Source organism: Eumetopias jubatus, unplaced genomic scaffold (assembly GCF_037043125.1).
Source record: "Eumetopias jubatus isolate StellerSeaLion01/CBP00866 unplaced genomic scaffold, mEumJub1_p1.0 scaffold_3, whole genome shotgun sequence".
In the NCBI taxonomy this organism is placed as follows: Eukaryota; Metazoa; Chordata; class Mammalia; order Carnivora; family Otariidae; genus Eumetopias; species Eumetopias jubatus.
The window spans coordinates 119,895,272-119,917,593 of record NW_028274809.1 but is presented as its reverse complement, the minus strand read 5'-3'; the positions used below and the strand labels follow the sequence as shown (position 1 = coordinate 119,917,593).

The 22,322-nt window shown below is 37.2% G+C and overlaps 1 protein-coding gene across 6 annotated transcripts in view; it reads right to left on the bottom strand.

The window, feature by feature from the left end:
• Positions 1–10,670: 10,670 nt before the first annotated feature.
• Positions 10,671–22,322, bottom strand: part of CDK8 (cyclin dependent kinase 8) — a 140,770-nt gene continuing 129,118 nt past the window's right edge. For 2 of the 6 annotated variants that reach the window (XM_028107086.2, XM_028107140.2), the window contains 7 exons: positions 20,909–21,052; positions 18,402–18,471; positions 17,533–17,605; positions 14,491–14,588; positions 13,695–13,773; positions 13,417–13,575; positions 10,671–11,979 (listed from right to left, as the gene is read on the bottom strand). In XM_028107086.2, the coding sequence (XP_027962887.1) occupies positions 11,854–11,979; positions 13,417–13,575; positions 13,695–13,773; positions 14,491–14,588; positions 17,533–17,605; positions 18,402–18,471; positions 20,909–21,052 (749 nt within the window). In that variant the 3' untranslated portion in view covers positions 10,671–11,853. The remainder of the gene's footprint in view (positions 11,980–13,416; positions 13,576–13,694; positions 13,774–14,490; positions 14,589–17,532; positions 17,606–18,401; positions 18,472–20,908; positions 21,053–22,322) is intronic. The other 4 variants (XM_028107094.2, XM_028107104.2, XM_028107112.2 and 1 more) reach the window with 4 other exon arrangements.

The following is a 22,322-nucleotide window of genomic DNA, read 5'->3' as shown; positions in this document are numbered from 1 at the left end:
ACATGAAAATAATATTTTAATCTTAAAAAGAGATTATAGCAATGACAAAGTAAAGTCAAAGATGCATATAACAGAATGAATAAAATTATTTCATACAAGTGAGTGAAGGCAATATTCTAAAATAATATATTAGTTTACCTAATGTGTAAATTTACGTATTTGTAACTAAATTGATCTAAACTCTATTTTATTTTATTGAGAGAGAGAGAGAGCGAGGTGGTGAGCAGGGGGCATGGGGGCAGAGGGACAGGGAGAATCTTAAGCAGGCTCCATGCCCAGTACAGAGGTGATGCGGGGCTTGATCCCATGACCCTGAGATCATGACCTGAGCCAACTGGGTCACCTAGGTGCCACTAAACTTTTCCTTTTTTTAATATTCTCACTGGGAAACCAGAGGGTCACATTATATACCAGATTGCCAAACCAGACGTTTGGACATGTACACAAGTTTTAGGAACATGTATTGACTGTCTTATCAATATCAAACTCATTTATATCACAATGCTAATAATTCTTACGAATCTGCTTTATGTTTTACCCACTTAACAAACTGTCTCTAGCTGTGACTTCTGCTTCCAGCCACGATGGAAAAATCGGACCAGATTTACCCTTCCTCCTTAAACAATTTGAAAATTGGACCGAATATATTTAAAAATTGCTTTTCATACATCAGATAATAGGCAGCACAGTCTGTACTGGGATCCCTGAGAAACAAAGCAAGTTTTATTCTTGCATGAATTTACTTCTTGAAAGCAGTTTCCAACACAAGAAAAGGGAATCCAAAGAAAGTCCACTGGTCTTGGTGTGTCGAGCAGATAGAAGCTGTACTATATAGAAGCTGAGGTGGCTAGAATTTAAGGACAATGCATTGAAGTGGGGGACTGCACAGAGAACGAGGGAGCTTGGGAGATCTGTAGAGGAGTCCCTTCAAATCTTTTGCTGAGTACTGATCTGTGCACGCATGGGAGGACATGACCTGAGGTCAGAGAAAACTACTTCCTGGAGCTCACACAGGACTGAGGATAGTCTATGTTCCTACCAATCAGAGTGGTAGCTGGGGCACCTGGCAGAATGCTCAGAAGGACATTTCTTTCGTTATCACTACTTAGTTAGCCCTAGGCAGTTCTGGACCTGACATAGGCGCTTAAAAGCGAGCATCAAAAGGATCCAGTTAACGTAACTGTATGCCAAAACAAAACCCAACATTAAACAAATATAACAAGATCTAGCAACCAACAAAGCAAAATTCACAGTATCCAGCATCCAAAAATAAAAAAAAAATTTTTACCAGGTTAAGAAATTTAAAAAGCAATCTCATCTATAATTGCATCAAAGGGAATAAAATACCCAGGAATAAATTTAACCAAGGAAGTGAAAGACCTATACACTGAAAACTACAATACTGATGAAAGAAATCGAGGATGACACAAATAAATGGAAAGATAACCCATGTTGGTTAAGTGGAAGAATTAATATTGTTAAAATGTCCACACTACCCCAGCAATCTACAGATTTAATGCAATCCCTATTAAAATTCCAGTGACATTTTTCACAGAAATAGAGAAGACAATTCTGTAATGTGTATGGAACCACAAAAGACCCCGAACAGCAATGCCGTCCTGAGAAAGAATGACAAAAATGGCAATACTCTTTCTGATTTCAGTCTACTCTACAAGCTCACAGTAAAACGGTGTGGTACTGGAGGAAGAAGGGGTCCAAGAGGATTTTGAAGGTGCACTAGAGAAAAGAAGCCTTTGATTACATCAGAGAAAATTGTGAGTTGTCTATTTTTGCCTATTTATAGCATATTTTCCACCAATGAAGAAACTCAACTGGAAAAGCTATTACTGCATATTAATCAAGCCGATTTTAGGGCCCAGTAAGCCGGCCTCAGTTTTCACATCCACTAGCACTGTCGAGTATGCTTTCAACAGACATTATCAGTTAACTGGTAAGATACAAATTCTTTTTGTATTTTGTAACTTACATGAGAAAACACACCTAAGAAATGACTTTATTTGTCCACAGGACAGCCCTCACTGGCCACAAGCTTACCAATTTCATCTCTGGCTAGTGCTCCCCAGGACACATTTTGTGCTCTGAACAGAGTGGCCACTTCACCATGTATGACGATCCTAGACTTATTCCTTTCTCTGGGGCCTGGAAGCTGAGGCAATCTGACTTTACCACATAGCTGATTGCCTTTGAGCAGGGCATAATCTCTCCAAGCCTCATTTTTTTTTTTTCATTTGTAAAATGGGGAAAATAATACTTAACTCATCAAATTTTTTGTGAGGAATAGTATGTGTAAAATGCTTCACATTGTGCCTGGCACGTGGTAGGCAGTCCGTGTTACTTTCGGGTCCAGCTGAGATAATACAGTTAATTATGCAACTTTGAATAGTGATTGAGCTTGCTCCACACAGAGGCTTTTAGCATTTCTGTGACTCACTGAAAGCATCACAGTTACGACTACAATTCTTAGTGTTTACAGGAACTTGGAAAAGAACGACTTCACCGAGGCCTTACCTGAAGTAACTGGCAGAACCAAGCCCTAGGTCTTTTGATCCCAAACCCATGTTCCTTCTGATGCTTTGCATCAATACCCTCCCCTCCTCGCCCCTGAAATCTTTCGAACCATACTCTTTTCTCTTCTCAAAAGAGAAACAGTTATGGTTCTTAACCTTCTGTTTCGTGCTTGATCCAATAATGGCTCCCATTGCTGTATTTCCTGTGTGCGTATCCTGACTCCTCAACTAAGTTCTCTGAGTATCTGAAGATAGGGACTGTGGTCTGTTTCAGTTGTTTGGCCCCGAGTCCTCACAGGCTATCTAACACAGACCCAATGCTCAGGAAATGTGAATTCAGCTCCCTCGCTCCCTCAAAACCCATTCAGGCTATGAGAAAATCCATAGCTGTCTAGGTGAGATGAATATTGTGAGGAGAATTAATTGTTCAGTGACATTTTTGAAAAGCAGGAGCCCCTAAACTTCATAGAATTCAAAAAGAAAAAACTTAATGAAGGCTATTGAAGTCAGAGGTACCTTTAAATATTTCAGCCCTGGAATTACTATGTCAAGCATTCTGCTTGCATTCAGGTAATTGCTCTAAGCTGATTCATGAAAGGCTGGGAAACATCTGGTCATGAAATGACCCAGAAAGTTCAACTTACCTGCTAGAACTAGGTCATATTGTAAGTCTTCAGAAAAATTACATCTCCATATGGAGAGAACGCTAATAATAGCTAACTTTAATGAATGCCTACATACTAGGCATGTGCTCAATGCTTGAATTATTGGATTTTAAACTGACTTTAAGGCATCATTTACATACAACACAAATTGCTAGTTTACAGTGTACAGTTCCAGTTTTGAAAAATGTATACATATACCCGTATAACCATCACTACAATTAAGAGTCTACTGAATATCCATTGTTATTGCTGAGTGATCTATCCCACTGCATGGATGTACTACAATTTGTTTACCTATTTATCTGTTGGTAGACATCCATTTTGGTGCTATAATGAATAAAAGTGCTTTGAACATTGCGTGGACATGTTTTCATTTCTCTGGGGTAAAGACCCAAGAGTGCAATCGCAGGGTCCCATGGGAAATATATGTTTAATTTTATAAGGAACTGTCAAATTGTTTTCTAAAGTGGCTGTTCTACTGTATATTTCTACCAGTAAGGTATGACAACTCCCGTTGCTCCCCGTCCTTGCCAGCACTAGGTATTGTTGGTTCTTTTGTCCCCCTTCTGTTTGTTGTTTACTATGCTAGAGTTTAAACCTACTAAAATTTACCTGAACAGTTCCGCGAGTTTTGACACACACATTTGTGTAGCCATGACAAACATCAGGAGATAGAAGAGTTTCACCACCACAAAAAATGCCCACATGTTCTTTTCCAGTCAATCCCTCTTCTCCCTCCTGCCCCTGTTCTTGTTTTCCAGAATGTCATAAAAATGAGATCACACAGTATGGAGTCTGAGTCTGACTTCTTGCTAAAGCAGAGTGAGTTGCAAATCATTCATGTGTATTAGTAACGCACTTCCCACTTCACCATATGGGAAATTCCCTATTTCACGGTATCATACTGTTCACCATTTGGAGAATGTTTGGATAGGTTGCTGGCTTTTAGCAATTACAAATAAAGCCCCTGTAAAAATTTGTGTACAGATTTGTGTGTGAACATGTTCTTGCTTCACTTGGGATAGTCGAATTATATGACAAGGGTATGTTTAACTTGAAAAGAAACTGTTAACCTTTTCCAAAGTGATGGCGTCATTTTGCATTCCCACTAGCAATGTGAGAGTTCTAGTTACTGCACATCTTCACTGGCATTTGGTGCTCAGGTATTTTTAGTTTTAACCCTTTTAATAGGTGTGTAGTAGTATCTCATTGTGGTTTTAATTTACATTTCCCTAATTAGCAATGATGTTGAGCATCTTTACAGGAGTTTATCGGCCATTAGCTTATTTTCTTTGGTGAAAGGTTTGTTCAAACCTTTTGCCTGTAAGAAAATTGGTTTCTTTTTTATTATTGAGTTTTAAGGGTTCTTTGTGTTTCTAGATACAAGTTTTCATGTGACTTGCAAATATCTTCTCCCAGTCTGTGTTTCTTTCCATTCTCTTAATAGTCTATTGAAAAGCAGAAGTTCTTAATTGTGATAAAGTCTAACTTTTCAATCTTTTCTTTTATGCATCATGCTTTTGGTATTATATCGAAGAAATTTTTGCCTAACACAAGGTCATAAAGTTTTTCCTATATTTTATTTGACAGGTTTTATAGTTTTTGGCTTTATACTGAGATTTAGGCTTATGACCTGTTTTAATTTCTGTAATGTGTGCAAGGTATGAATCAAAGCTTTGTTTGGTTGGTTTTTGCATCAGGATACCAAATTGTTCCAGCACCATTTGCTGAAAAGACTATCCTTTTTCTCCTAAAATGCTTTCACAGTTCCATGGAAAATCAATTGCCCTTATATGTATCAGTATCTTCCTGGACTCTGTGTGCTATTGATTTATGTGCCTATTCTTTCTCCAATACCACAATGTCTTGATTACTGTAGGTTTAGATTAAGTCTTAAAAATCAGGTAATGTATCCTCTAGGTTCTAGTTCCTTTTGCTTCTCCATATAAATTTTAGAAAAAGTTTATTGATATCTACCAAATATCCTCCTGCAAAAACATATAACCTCCTGGAACTGAATCAGGAAAAAATAGAGGGGCGCCTGGGTGGCTCAGTCGGTTAAGCGACTGCCTTCGGCTCAGGTCATGATCCTGGAGTCCCGGGATCGAGTCCCGCATCGGGCTCCCCGCTCAGCGAGGAGCCTGCTTCTCCCTCTAACCCTCCCCCTTCTCATGTACTCTCTCTCTCTCTCTCTCATTCTCATTCTCTCAAAATAAATAAATACATCTTTAAAAAAAAAAAGGAAAAAATAGAAAATTTGAGGGATTTCCAACAATGAAATTGAATCAGTAATCACAAAACTCTCAAGAAACAAAAATCCAGGACCAAGATGGTTTCACACGTGAATTCTACCAAACATTTAAAGAAGAGTTAATACCTATTTTTCTCAAACTATTCCAAAATATTAGGAAACTGAATCCAACAATACATTAAAAAAATCATGCACCACAATCCAGTGCAATTCATTCCTGGTATGCATGGGTGGTCCAATATTTGCAAGTCAATCAATGTGATACATTACATTAACAAGAAAAAAAGGATAAAAACTGCATGATCATTGTAATAGATACAAAAGAGCATTTGACAAAGTATAACATCCATTCATGGTAAAAACCCTCAACAGAGTAGGTTTAGAGGGAACATACCTCAACATAATAAAGGCCATCTATGAAAAACCCACAGCTAACATCATGCTCAATGGTGAAAAACTGAGAACTTTCCCCCTAAGATCAGGAATAAGACAAGGATGTCTACTCTCACCACTTGTATTCCACATAGTACTAGAAGTCCTAGCCACAGTAATCAGACAAGAAAAAGAAATAAAAGATATTCAAATTGGTAAGGAAGAAGTAAACTTTCACTATTTGCAGGTGATATGTTCCAATATATATAAAAAAACCTTAAAACTCCATCAAAAAACTACTAGAACTGATAAATGAACTCAGTAAGGTTGCAGCATACAAAATCAATATACAGAAATCCACTGCATTTCTATACACTAATAATGAAGTAGCAGGGAGAGAAATTAAGAAAATCCCATTTACATTTACATCAAAAAGAATAAAATACCTAGGAATAAACTTAACCAACAAGGTGAAAGACCTGATTCCAAAAACTATAAAACACTGATGAAAGAAACTGAATACACAAACATATGGAAAGACATTCCCTCATGGATTGAAAGAACCACTATTGTTAAAATGTGCATACTACCCAAAGCAATCTACAGAGTTAACACAATCCCTATCAAAACACCAACAGCATTTTTCCTAGAACTAGAATAACCCTAAAATTTGTATGGAACCACAAAAGACCCCAAATAGCCAAAGCAATCTTGAAAAAGAACAAAGCTGGAGGTATCACAATCCCAGATTTCAAAATATACTACAAAGCTATACTAAATCAAGACAGTATAGTACTAGCACAAAACCAGACACAAAGTTCAATGGAACAGAATAGAGACCCCAGAAATAAACCCATGCTTATATGGTCAATTAATCTTTGACAAAGGAGGCAAGAATATGCAATGTGAAAAGGCAGTCTCTTTAACAAAGGATGTTGGGAAAACTGGACAGCTACATGCAAAAGAGTGAAACTGGATCACTTTCTTACACTATCTACAAAAATAAACTCAAAATGGATTAAAGACCTAAATGTGAGACCTGAAACCACAAAAGTCCTAGAAGAGAACACAGGCAGTAATTTCTCTGACATCACCTGTAGGAGACATACCTAGAAAATATTTTTCTAGGTATGTCTCCTGAGGCAAGGAATACAAAAACAAAAATGAACTATTGGGACTACATCAAAATAAAAAGGAAACAATCAGCAAAACTAAGGGCAACCTACAGAATGGGAAAATATACTTGCAAATGACATATCCAAAAAAGGGCTAGTGTCCAAAATATATAAAGAACAATTACAACTCAATTCCCCCAAAAGAAATAACCCAATTAAAAAATGGGCAGAAGACATGAATAGACATGTTTCCAAAGAAGACATCCAGATGGCCAACAGACACATGAAAATGGGCTTAACATCACTCATCATCACAGAAATGCAAAACAAAACCACAATGGGATATCACTTTACACCTGTCAGAATGGCTGAAATAAAAAATACAAGAAACAAGTGTTGACAAGGATGCGGAGGAAAAGAAACCCTCCTGCACCACTGGTGGGAATGCAAACTGGTACAGCCACTGTGGAAAACAGTACAGAGGTTCCTCAAAAAGTTAAAAATATAATTACCATATGACTCAGCAATTTCACTACTGGGTATTTACCCAAAGAATAGGAAAACACTAATTTGAAAAGATACACTTTTACTGCAGCATTATTTACAATAGCCAAACTATGGAAGCAGCCCAAGTGCCCATGGATAAGTGAATGGATAAAGATGTCACGCACACACACACACACACACACCCACACACACACACACACACACACAGAGGAATATTACTCAGCTATAAAAAAGAATGACATCTTGCCATTTCAACAACATGGAGGGTATAATGCTAAGTGAAAGCATAGCAAGGAAAACTAAGAGTCTAAAGTAATTGGAGCAGAGCAACCGATGGGAAGAGAGAGAGAGAGAGTAAATGAGAATGGTGAGGAAGCTAACAAACTGGATTATTTTAGACAACGTTGAGAAATTCTGACTTTATTCTAAGTGTGATGGGAAGCCATTGAAGGATTAAGAGCATGTACAATGACCATTATAGTTTATTCTTTAAAAGGATGACAAAGTCCTTACCCCCACGGGGGGTTAGACAATAAACAAATACACAAACAAAAAAACATATATGCATAAAAATGCCGAGTAGTAATCACTGTTCTGAAGCGACAGGATCACTGCTATGTGGAAGACAGGCTACAGAATGGTGTGAGTGGAAGCATGAGTGGGAGCCGGGCACCGGTTAGGAAGCTAGATGGTGGCTAGGGAGAGAAGATTAAAAGTTCTCTTTTGGATATGCCGGGTTTGAGATACTATTTGACATCCAAATACAAAGTCACTTATGCACTCACTCATTCACTCAGTAAATAGTTATAAGCACTACTGTGTACCCCCAGGCACTCTTCCAGTTGCTGGGATTATTGTAGTACATAAAAAGCCTGCCTAGAAGTGTTAGCTAACTGTGGTGGTAATCCTGTTGCCTTACCTGAGTATATCCAATCAACATCTCTCACCCCTCAAAAAAACAGTGTTACATGTCAATGACATCTCAATGGAAAAAGGCTGCCTTTGTGGAGTTTATCTTCCAGTAGGTGGGGAGAAACAACAAGCAAGTCTAAGTCAGTGGGGTCAGTGCTAGGAGGGAAGGTGAAGCTGAGTGAAGGGGATAGGGAGTGGGGAGGCGGAGAACAGGCTGCCATTTCAGAGTGGAAAGGATAAGCCTCTCTAAGATAAGATCTGAGCAGGCCTGAAGAGGTGAGGGAGTGAACCCAGAACTAGCTCAGGAGAGCGGGAGGCAGATGCAGACAGAATAGCGCCTAAGAGTCGTGAGACAACAGGTGCTTGGCAGGCTCGAGGAACAGTGAAGGACAGCAGTGCCTCTGGAGTGAAGCACATGAGGGGTGACAGAAGATAGTCATAAGAAATAGGAGGAGGCCATCATGAATGTTGCAGGGACCCGCCTGGTTTTCACTGCGCCAGAAGCACTGGAGGGATGAGAGCAGAGGAGGGCCATGAGCTGTTAAAATCGTCACTCAGGCTGCTGTGTCTGTGTGTGTGGAGGAGGCTAAGGGAGTTTAGGGTGGAAACAGGCAGGAAGCTTGTGTAAGAGTCTAGGGAAGAGGTGGCTGTGGTTTGGCACAGCGCAGCACAGTAAAGGTGGTGAGGGCAATTTGATTGGGGATAGAAAGGGGAAGCACCCAAGATTTGCATGTGGAATGGATATAGTGTATGTGAGAGGGGATGGTGCCAAGGCTTGTGTGTGGCTTGGATGACTCGGAGGGAGGGGATTCCTAATCACTGAGAGGGTTAAGTCTATAAAAGGAGCAGGGTGGATGGCGGAGCCAGGAGTCTGCTTTGGATGTCTTCAGTCTAGAGACCGTCTGCAGTAATGAGTCAGATACAGCAGGTAGGTGTGGATAGGAAATCTGGGAACCATCAGTCTACCCAAGTCCTGAGCCTGGGTGAGATTACCTGGGGGCAAATGGAAAGAGGAGAGGCTGAGATGGAATAGGGCTCCTTCCACGGAGCTTCCATTCTACAGGAAGAGACAGAAAATGGTCACAAATATGTGATAGGTGCAATGTAAAGAAATAAGGCCAAGGAATGCACTAGAGGATGATGGTTGGTATGTGTCTGGGTATGTTATTTGTCTATGTGTCACAGATGCAATTAAATATATGAGTCTGGAACTGTATATGAAATAGTCTGGATATATAAATTTAATAGTCACCAACATGTTGAACTCAAGACTGGACAGGATCACTCCAAGAACGGAGGTTGATAAATCTAAAAATGTGAGAACTGAGCCCTAGGAGTTTCCAACATTTACAGTGGAACTTGCTATAATGGGTTTTGCTTTCTGAAATTTATGCAGAAGGTGGGTTGTCAACAGGGCAGCCCTCTCTCCAAGCCGCTGACTGAACTGCTACTGTTTGCTCAATCTTTAGACCAGCTTGGAGGTGTTCTTCCTGTGTTTTCCTCAGACTCCCACATCAGAACCAACTGAGGAGCTTGTTAAAAATGAAGATTCCATGTCCCTCCCCAATTCCCCGAACCGACCTCTGGGACTAGACCCAGAGAAAACAAACCACAGATGATTTTCATGACCATGAAGGTTGGAAGCCACTGCATCAAAGGCAGGGAGGAAAAATAGAAGACAATTCGAGTGAAGGGAAACAAGACATGGTTAGGTTAAGACTGACTCAGTCTGTGGCCAGAGGGGAGCTCCTGAAGGTGCTGAGGACGGAGCTCTAGGATCAGATCCTCACGCTGTGTGGAGGAGCTGTGGTGGGGAGACAGAACATGGAAATGCACATTCGGCTCCTGAATTATACTTACTGCTATAGTCAGGCCTATCAGGATTGGAATTCCTCAGTTCTTCAAATGTTTTAGAATGTTTTTATAGGAATGAGCTGACTTTTTAAGAAAAAAAACTATGTTAGCTTTTTTAATCTTCTGTGTTTTGTGCTGAAGGAGGGAGGAAAAATAATTATTTGGGCTAAAACAAACTGTTCCCAGCATAAGACAGAATTAGGCCTTATTCTAGAAATGGAAGGCTCATCATAATTCTTTCAATTAGAAAGGTGTCTCGTCGACATCTTCTATTATAGTGCTAAGTGCAACAGAGCAAAGAATCCATATCTAAATCATAAATCATTATACTCCACTCCACTCTGGAGGCTGAATATATAGACATTATTAAGGAAAACAACTGAACAGATTTATTTAGAGGCCACTTGTTAAGGCACGCTTTAAAATAAAACACTTTTGTGTATACAAAAATAGAGCCGACTTCATATTTTGATTTATGAAAAATAAATTTATTACATAACACCTTGTTTTTAACAATGTTCAATTTTTTTTTAAATTCAGAATACTTGTGTCATTCATGTAAAATAGTTTGATACAGTACATTGTATGTTATAGGTTTTTTTTTTTTCCTCAAAAATTCTAAGGCTCTCCTACTCCTTCTCCTTTGCTGAAGTAAGGGCACCCTAAACAACGTGCGAACAAGTTTTAAAAAGTAAAATTAACTGAACAAAATTTTAATAGCACTACACCAACCAGCTTTAAAATCAAGACAAAATATCTGAATCGGATGCCGCACCTTTCAGAGGAAGTTATCATTCATGCTTTTTTCATCTTAAAGCATGCTCACTAATCAGCAACACCAACAGGAAAAATAAAACACTGTCTATGACAATCATTTCAGTTTGTTTGCTGAACCAAACAGGTTTATATCAATGACAACATATTTAATTACTATCAAATAGCAGCTTTAATACCAGTCAAGTCATAGATTGAAAACAAAAACAAACTTATAAGTTGGAAATTAATCTTTGGGAGTTTTGAAACCTTTCTGGAAAAACTATGTGGCTTTTGTACTTTCAAAAAAACCCAAGCAACAGTCTTGGTCAAAAAACACTGATTAATGTAGAAAATGAATCAACCCACTGATAAGACACTAAAATGAAAGGTGTACCAAAATAATCTCACTTTGAGTCTTGGTTATTTTGTTGAGTTAACATATACTGTATGTTTCAAGTACCAGTTAAACTTCTGTGTGTGTGTGTGTGTGTGTGTGTGTGTGTGTGTACTATTGGTCAGATAATGTTGTTACACTGAAAGAATTCACCACATACAAGACAAATGCTCGCCCCTAGCACATTTCACAGCTTCAACTGCTACAGACTGTCACTGAAAAAAATGCATTGGTCAGTCTGAACCATGTCAAGTAAACTATGGAAGTAGCAAATCCACAACACAAACTGTGCTAGCACTTTCTTTCAAGTCTAACTCCAAAACAGGTACAACTTGGAAGCCACTACCCCGGTCTGTGAAAGGTGGTGGAACTTGGCTGCTGGGCAGTCTGAGGATGTGGGTGTACAGTACATTCCATGGCCCGTACCAGGTTCCCGCAGAGAGCCGCACCGTCAGTCCTGCAGCGCCAGCAACAGTGCTTGACAACATTCCAGCGCAGCTCAGTACCGGTGTGTCTGATGCGAGTACTGTGGAGGCTGCTGGGAGGTAGTTGAGTATCCCATGCTGCTCTGTGGCTGTGATGTGCTTGGTCCAGGGTTGGGATAGGCAGCATGTGGATTGGAACGCTGCAAAAGAAGAACGAGCGAGAAATGAGAGTCAGGTGTTTCTAAGAGATGGCTCTGCCCCAAGCCAGTGAGGCTTAGGTTTCCAATGGCATTTATTTCAAGGCAGTAACAATTAAAAAGTCTTGTGCCATGTACTAGGCTTTAGAATGACAATGACAAAAACCCCCAATCTTTCAATATCAACTAAGGTCAGAAGTATTGTCAGTAAATAACATTAAGCTGGGTCTTATTTCTATGTAGTGCAGTTCATTGTTTTTCTATAGCAGTAATCCCCCTTTTAAGCTGTTTTGTAACTACCTGATAAGTAATAATTAATTTGCTTGAGATGTTTATACATGAACTTAATGATATATATACTAAGAAATTCAAAGCTAATTGACATGCTAGTTTCTTCAACAGAAGCCTCCCAGCACATGTGTGACTAAAGAATAAAAATGAATAGGACAAGAAAAGGCAGCGCAGAACCATTTTCTTTGGTATTAAATATTTTTATGCCCTTTAATGAATCATTTTCTGCAACAAGTTATATACAAAAGTTTATAATTATATATAGCCCTTTTTTTGTGTTCAGGTACCATTAGAATCGCTTTCCATATATTATCTCATTTAATTTTGAAAACGAATCGACGGTTGTAGGTGCTATTTTTAATCTCCATTTGACCAATGAGGTTACGAAGAGATTAATCCTTGCCATCATCCACTTCTACAAGTGAGAAAACTGAGAACATCTGAATTACTTACTCAAGGTTACCCAAAGTCAGCGGCTGGGCTGGGATCTGAAAGCCTGTGTTCTTTTTATGATTTTATTTATTTACGTGAGAGAGAAAGCAAGAGAGAGCACAACCGGGGGCGGGGGGAGGGTGGGGTGGGCAGAGGCAGAGAGAGAAGCAGATCCCCCACTGAGGAGGGAGCTCAACTTGGGGCTAGATTCCCAGGACCCTGGATCATGACCTGAGCTGAAAGCAGATGCTTAACCAACTGAGCCACCCAGGCGCCCCTGAAAGCCTGTGTTCTTCAACATTCTTGGTATACTGTTGTTTGAAAACAATACACAGCATTGATTGAGCTCCTACCACAAGTCAGGGGCTAGGGTTTATTACGTCTACTCCTACAAGAACTACAAGTAAGGCTTGGCTAGTCTCATTTTACAGATGAAAAACTAAAGCAGGAAATGTTATATTATTTGTCCAAGGTCACACAGTTAATAAATGGCAGGATTTAAGTTTGATCATTCCAGGTCTGTCTAATTCAAAAGTCAGTAGGTACCCTGTATTGTACCATAGTCAGTACTTTTCCATGTCAATAACACTCACGTCAGTATATTTCCCCAGGTACATAAAGGTCAGCATTTTCTTAGTTATACTGCATTTTCCAAAGGTCACAAACCCATATACAAATACTGATATGGCAAGTCAGTACAAAATAAATTGGAAATACCTGATAGTCTGAGGTCATGATTAGTCCACCTGAGGTAGTGGTAGGAGGAACAACTCTCACTTTTTTCAACGGGGGTCCCTGTGTATGACTGCTGTCTTGATTCCCTGGGTGACCAGTTCCATTAGTATGGTTATTGCCCTGCTGCTGCTGCTGGTTCTTCTCAATTGGTTAAACAGAAAAATAAAGTTCAACTCAGAAGGAGAACCAAATACAAACAAGAAAATGTTATGGTAGCATTGAATAAAACAAGAAGCAGCCAAATGTACTTTAATACTTACTTTGTCTCCTTTGTCATCAGGTTCTTCTTCGGTTAAAAATTCTCGTTTTGGGTAAGGGATTTGACAACCGGCAAAAACGCTGCTCACAAGAAAAAAGAAAAACGATTTCTGGTATGCCAATCAATATTTCAGATGCTTCATTTTATTCTTCTACAATGGACTTTGTTTCCATATTTGTAAAATAAGCACCTTTCATGCAACTGTGACAAGATGAATCTTTTCTTCTAATCAGTGACATTATAGCAGGCCATGGGAGGACTTTTCATTGTATAAAAATAATCAATAATCATCGAATATGACTCAACTTTCTTTTATCCCAGCCTCACTCTTTTATTATTACAACCCAAATACAGATTCCAGAGGAAATGTCACTATTCGAACACAATTTTTTTTTTTAACTCTCCCTTCTACACATAAAATAAAAGGTGACATGGGGAACACAAATTTATTTGGGAATGGGATTTGCAATTGGAACATAAAACTGTAACTGCAAGCAGTGGGCAATCTCAGTGAGTCTGAGTGAGCTACAGCATGCATAATCAACCTGCCACTGAGTAACTGGCGCCCCACCGAAACTAAAGATGGCAAGGTTTCATAAAGCAAGACGTGAACAGGAGTGGTTCTTACCCATAAAAGCCCGAAATGACACCTCAGTCATCAGAACTCATTTTTTGCTTGTCATTGGGATTTCCCTGGGTCCCCATGTAAGAGGAGTGGCAACTTGGAGTTGACAACTCAAACAAGCATGCTCCAAAAAATTCTACCATGCTGGTGAGGTAATAAATTGATCACTTACTCTGATGTAGGAAGTGGATCTTCTAAGAAATAGGGATCCTGCATAGCCTGTTCTGAGGTAATTCGCTTTATTGGGTCCATGGTAAGCAACTTCTGAAGCTGAAACCATAAATCATAAAAACATTACTGTGTTACTTCTCATAGTTATATCCTTGGCCATATGTGGGACGTATATGTTTTTTGATGAAAACACCACAATTTGAAGGATATTTATTCCCCCAAATTAACAACAGAAAAACTTGATTATTACATTTAATGTAGTAATTCACATTCAGTCATTCTAATAATCATGATCTTACTTGGTTCTTCTATTAAGAAGTAACTATACTTACTTCTTACTCTAAACCAATGACCTATATTATGCAGACTGCTTTGTCCAGTTTAGAACAGGACTAAAATCTTGTATTTTCTATTCCTTTTTTATTAAGGGGAAAATTATTATAACACAAATAATACACTAGCCACATGTGGCTATTTAGATTTAAAGCCAAATTAACTAAAACCAAATTAAACTTAAACAAATCAATTTCTCAGTCATATCAGGTGCATTTCTAGAGCTCAAGAGCCACATGTGGCTAGAAGCTCCCTACTGGACAGCACAGATCATCAGAGAAAGCTCTCCTGGCCAGTGCTATCCTAGTCTAAATAAATATGGTGCTTGATACAGAACTTGTAAAGTACAGAGGGGTTATGAATGGAGATTCGAAGGATACCACTTGGGTTCAAGTCTTGACATTTATTAGATGAGTGACTTTGGACAAGTTGCTTAATCTCTTTGTAACCTCTTTTGTCAAATGGAGATTAAAAATAGCACCTACACCCATAGGTTTGTTTTCAAAATTAAATGAGATAATATATGGAAAGCAATTCTAATGGTACCTGAACACAAAAAAAGCACTATGTGTTAGCTGCCATTATTATTATTATTATTGTTATTATTATTTTGTTACCTACAGAAATGTCACACTAATGTCAAAATTCAGTATTTTTTGGTAAAAACATAGTTTACTTAAGACTTTATGAACTAGAATATTTGATTTGATTTATTTTTATTTATTTTATTTATTTATTTTAGAACATTTGATTTTAGTAGGTGATTAAAGAGCTTATCTAAGTAGTGGTCTCTCAGCTTATCCTCTGATCTAACACGGTGGTTTTCAGACTTCACAGTACATCAGAACTGCCCCTGGAGCACTTCTGAAAGCAGACTGCTAGGCCCCACTCCCAGAGCTCTGACTGGGATATCTGCGCAGGAGTCTGAGGAGTGGCCTTTCTACCAACTTCTCAGGTGACTCTAGTGCTGTGGACTGGGACACCTTACTTGAACACCAACAGATGCGTTGAGACTTGATGGGAGATGACACAATCAGAGGACAGAACGACATACAATATTGAAAAATACAGAGGAAACGCTGGAACGGTAAGATTTAAATTTAATTTTGATGATCTGATATTTCAGTGGAAGCACTTTATTTTTAGAGTTGAAAGGAAAAGCATGGATTTGCCATTTAAAATGCTCAACAGTTTTATAAGAGTTACATTAGAGCTTTCAGATGGGCCCACCCAAGATAGGTCACCGCAGTAAAAACAAGCAACTAAGCTGTGAGGGAAGTATATCTCTGGAATTTCAGTGATGATGGTTGTGAGAGTCACTTTAGACTACACCGAATAGCAGCAAGTTGGAGGTAAGTAAGAGCAAGTCCCCTGAACTGTGACTTTTGGTCTACCACTATAATCATTGTTTTGTTAGAATAAGTAAGTCCATAATTTTGAAGGATCTAACTTACCTTCCTATTTGGGTTCTGTTGTAAGTACATTATAAGAAACCATTATTTGGATAATAATATATTGTGTGGTAATAAGATAGGTTAGGCCCTGCTTTTTAAGTTGCTGATATGAAATACAGGACATATGACATGATATAAAAATAAACAGAAGGTGTAGAAGCAGAAGCAGTAGACAGAGAAGAAAGAGCAGAAACAGAAGACATGTTTGCAAGTGGCCTGCTACTGGAATAAAGGAAAATATAACACTTTCAAGACAAAAAAATTCCCATTTAATGAACTCGTTTAAAAATATTGAGAATAAAGGATTAAAAGAATTTTAAGCCAAATACCTGTTCCCCGAAATTTCCCCTTTGTATGTTATATAACTTAAAAAAAAAACCCATAAAACTGAAAATCATTTTTAATTGTTATGATGTAAAAATGGAAATTTTATTGTAAACAAATTTAAGTTGGTAAGTTGAATATAATGTCATAAATTACAATAGCACATGGATTCATTTAGATTCTAAGTCAAACTATTTTTCCATTATACAGTAATAAATACTGCATCTCTCATATTCTTCCAGAAAAAGCAAATAATGCGTACCATCACTGAAGGACTTCTAATACCCAAGTCTGTAAGAGTATCTTGGGAGTTAAAAATTTTATAAATAATCTTTCAAAGAGTTGAAATACAAAATAATCTATAAAAGTTACTTCTGAGTAGTGGGATGGTTTTCTTTTAGATTCTTCTCTGAAATTTTTGAAATTTTAAAATAATCGATGAAAACCAATAAAAGTAATTTTAAAAATGTTCTTCACAGACTTGGTACAATAACTATCTTTAAAACTTTTTTTTTTAAGATTTTATTTATTTATTTGACAGAGAGAGAGAGAGAGGGCACAAGCAGGGGGAGCAGCAGAGGGAGAGGGAGTAGCAGGCTCTCCACTGAGCAAAGAGCCTGACGCGGGGCTCAATCCCAGGACCCTGGATCATGACCTGAGCCGAAGGCAGCCACCCAACCGACTGAGCCGCCAGGCGCCCCACAATAACTCTCTTTAAAAAATCTAATGTAACCAAACATTAGTCTGTTAAACCATGTTATGGGTTTGGAAAAACAAGTGTTTTTATGCCTTTCCTAATATGCAGCAACAAGATGTCTGCATTTACCATTAAAGTACTCTAAGAGTGCTAAATTACAGTATAAACTGACCCCAAAAAACCTCTGGTTAGCTAATCAGTGAAAAAAATTTTATTATTGTTCTCTAAAGCTTACCAAGTGGAATGCTTTACTATCTGGTTTAACTTTATGTTTTTCCATATACTTGATAAGGCTGCAGTTGGTATACCTGAAAGAGAAATACTATGAAATATCTACATTAGATTTTGAGGTTAATTTTACATTGGCTGAAGTTTTTCCAATTATTTTAATCACAACCAATAAAGAATATTTATTAAAAATGGCATAATCGGCATAACATTAGCTCAATTTCATATTTCATTCAATATTCACACTAGTCACCTATGAATGGATACCACTGAGTAAACACAGGATAATTTCATAAATAATACATACTGAATAGTTATTTTTTTATAAGACTGTTATCTCAACAACTCTCTTAAATAACATATGGGTCAAATGTTTAATTCAGCCTTACTAGTAAGTTTAAAATAAATTTAAAATTTTAAAAAATTTGTTATAGACCTATAAACTGTCCTCTCCCAATGCTCTGATCTTGCATTGTAAATAAATGAAATATTCCTTCTTCTCTATTAAAACTTGCTTAAAATGATGACACAACCCAGGTGGGTGGGCAACTGATGGCTAGCAAGGTTGCTTATTTCTTGACTGAAATAAGCAACCTTACTGCTTCAGCTGTGATCCCTTCCATTAATGCTCGCTTCCAGAAAGTAATTAAGTATGGTAAGAGTTTCTTTCTCATATCCAAATCAGCTGCTAAAATTAGCTGTTTACCTTCTTTATATCACTTAAACATCTGAAAAGATAAAATATTTATTAAGTAAAGAAGAAAAATTATTTATTAGAATAAGCTTATGTTCAGTATTCTGTTGAGTATTCAATCTTATCCTGAGGATTCTGGAAAAGCAAAAATCAACAAAGGATCTACTTTCTTTCCAACTTACGTATTTCTTCTGAAATCTTTCATTAATGTTGAATGTTCAGGCATCTTTTTTATATCTTCCCAATCTTTATCTGTGAAATACATTGATAAAATTTTATGTTGTCTAGGTTCCTATTCTCAAGAATTAAAAAAAAGTTACCTCAATTTCATCACATGTCCTATACACTTTGAACCTCCATGAAAGCACAGACCTCAAATAAATTACTATAGTAAATATCTTATCTTGACCTATAAATACAATTCTCATCCCTTGTATAGCATTAGATCTCTAGTTTATCTATTTAGTACTTACTTTCTATGTAATTTACTATAAGTTACCTCAATTTCTGTAAGTAGAGAGGAATAAGTTATTAATAAATATTTCTATTTCTGTTTGTAAAACCACTTTTTCCCCTTTCCACCCAATTTCTTAGTTAAATCAGCAACCAGTGTCTTCAATGACAAATGTGTTATCTTTCCCCTCTGTAGCTGTAAGATGCACTTTTTTTTTTTTACATGGCCCTCCTTATGTTCACTTTATTAAATACACTGTTTTTACAGCAGCAATCAATGCGAGCAGCAACAACTGTCTGGAATAGAACAGGGTAGGACATAACTAGTACGCAAATAAGTCAGCTGGTGGCTTGGCTAGTTTCGGTACCATTGACAAAAACACCCCCAGCTGCTTACATTAGGCAGAAAATGTTTCAGGTGGTTTGCTGGCCTTAGAGTTGCTGAGACAACACATGCTAGAGGGCTAGTTTTCGTCATCACTGTCAACAGCCTTGTGTGGAAAGACTACTAGCCGCTACTACAACAGGTAGCTTCACCGCACGTTTAGCTTTTAAATGACCTTTAGACAACTGCCTTCAACTTACTTATACAGATTTGTGCAACCTAGCCTCCAAAGATATCACACTGTAAAGTCAACTAAATATATACTTTAAACTCCTACATGGGATTTTCTCCTTAATTATTTCCTTGCTCTAATTTCTCTATTTTGTTAATTTCTCAAGCTAGACATCCTGAGATAATCTTTTCCTTTTCCTTTAATTACATATAAAAAATTCTGTATTTGTCCTTTATTCTCCATCCTTTTCATCACTTTACACCTGGAGTACTGCTATACAGGCAAACAGCTGGCTTCCCTGACTTCAGTTACCTCTCTTTAATTGATTTTTACCTACCACAACCATACTAATCTTCCTAAAATATAACATAAACCATGTCACTAATTCTCAAGAACTTACCATGGATTCTCATTCTTTTGTACATTAAATCTAAACCCTACTGCCTGCTTTTCAACTTCCTTATAAGCTGAGCCTCCCCTAACTGTTGAATTACACATTAAAAATCATCTCCTACAGAGAGGCCACCTCCCTCTTCCACCGCCTTGTAAGCCATGTTCCTTTCTCTAGGGTCTTAGAAACAGGGGACACATTCAGAAGTCGGAAGAAAAGGCCATTCTTCTCCATCTACTCAAACCATTGCTATTATTTAAACATTCTCCTTAGAGTAGTACAATATAAACTCCAAGAAGGCAAGAATCATGCTTGTTATATTAACATTATTTTATGCATAACACAGTGCTTGGCACATGGCAGGTACTCAAATATTTAGTGAATAAATAAAATTCTCGTCACAAAAAAGCAGTCTTCACAGGCCCGTTGACCAATGCTGCAGAAAGGTAGTATCTGTGTTAACACTCCTACAAGGGAATGTGAAATTATAACTCCCAGGTATTTCTGTATTAGTCTTGAGTTACCCTGACCTGAGAAAAATTCCTAGTAAGAAACAATTTCTAATAAATACCTGACTAGCCAATATTATGTAGGTTTTTAAAGCAAAACTTCATTATTCTAGACCTCTGGGCAGAGTCTTTAGTGCCTGATGAACTACCATGCTATGGCATACATAACAAGGGATGGGGATATTGCTGAAAAACTGAGGGGTCTAACGCCTGTGATGAGACATCTAAACAACTTTCTCCCTGCTGCCAATTGGTGCAGGCAAGGTCGCTGTTCTAATAGAACACTTAAAAGAATGTTCTTACTGGCAAGGGTTATAGGGTAAAAAATTCTGTTATTCACTATAATGTGATTCTGTACAGTGCCCTATATATAATGTTTAAAATTTGTATTTAAATCCCAAGTAATGGTATTATTATATGTGCTGCCAGACAAAAATACATACTACTGAATTTTATTATAGTTTCCCCTGGTAAGAACTAAAGGCACCTTTTAATTCAGATATTGCAAATATTTTATCATTTCAAATATTAACAAAACAAAACAAAAAAATAAAATGAAACAAAAATATACTCCTCAAATTCAGAAAACCCATAAATATCTTTATGCTAATATGTGAACTCTATAAATTTTGCTACTTCTAAGGATCTTTGATTAATGCAAATCATAAAGAATTGAGTAAGAGTAGCTTTCATCAGCTAAAGATACACACCTTTCCAATGAAGATATCTAAGTTCAAACAACAGTGATTTAAAAACAAAAACAAAAACATAATGTGTACCTGCAGGAAATCCCATTACATTGAATATTCTGTCCAGCTGGTCATGGTGATAAGGATTACTAGTTTTGATGTCCTCTTGTCGACAGTGAAATATTGGTTCTGACGTTAGTAGTTCTGCAAATATACACCCTATAGCCCAAATATCTTTAAAATAAAAAGAAAAAAAAAAGAAAAGAAAAAAAAGGAAAGGAAAAAAGAAAAAGAAAGGAGGAAAATAAAGTGGTTCTTTCCAAAAGAAAATGCATTTTTATCAAAGCTAATAGAGAAGAAAAGGCCTTCTCTTTTGCAAATTATAAAGCCATTTGAACAAGGGAATCTACCTAACTGCTGGTAGTTTAGCTTTGTGACAAACAGCCCTGCATCAAAACTGACAAACTGTAGATTGTCCTAGTGAATAATAATAGGTTATTTCAAAAAACCTATTCAATAGGTTTTTTCTTTCTTTTCTTTTCCTAATAAGTCATATTAATTCCTAAAGCAATTATCATTAAAAATATCATGGAATATTGTTTATAAATATATATTCCCACCCGACCCACCCCAATTTTTCATTCCCTATTACACCTCCATTCCACCCAGTGGCTTCATTCCAAGTTCAAATCAAATTAGCTAAATTTTTGGCAATTTTTAAATGCTTCAAACATTACCTTATCTGTGAAATACATACAAAGCTGCATATGGAGCACAGGAACCACAAACAAACAAAATGAAACAAAAAAATAAAACAAAAACAGAAAACCCAAATTGCTTTTGAAATTGGGCATACTTGCCAAAAACACTCAGCACAATTTTTTGAGGTAAAAATATTTTTTCTTTGTCTAGTTTACACTTGCTAATTTGTAAAGTCTAATAATTATCCGCTCATGCTAGCACTAGTTAGCAAGGTGTTATTCCAATAGGAGAAAGACAATGCCTGACCTCAAATATTCTAATGAAACTGCATTTCTACTTGAAGTTTTTTGTTCAAAGTATTTCTTTATGCTACAGTAGTGTCAGATTTTGCAATTTAATAAGGACAAGAAAACAGGGAGCAAAATACTATCTTTAAGATAGGTATAAAGGGTATAAATTCACTAGAATTACTTATAAAAGCCAGGCAAAATGGATTCTTCTGTAGTACAACAAATTACTTTCATTCACTTTAAGATATAAGCCAACTTTCATTCATATTAGACTTTTACTCAACAGAACTGTTATTAATAGAGGAAAGATCTACATGCCACTTCAGAATTTAAAACTGAAATTATTCAGTTCCTACTTTAACAAAGCCCTAAACCGGCAAAGTTAACTTCTCTACACTAAATACAATGGTGTGGCACACAGCAGTGGTTTTTGACTGATCTAACCAATACCTGTGGTAAATATAAATAACTACAGAGGGAAAAATTAAAACTACTATTTTATTAAAGCCAAT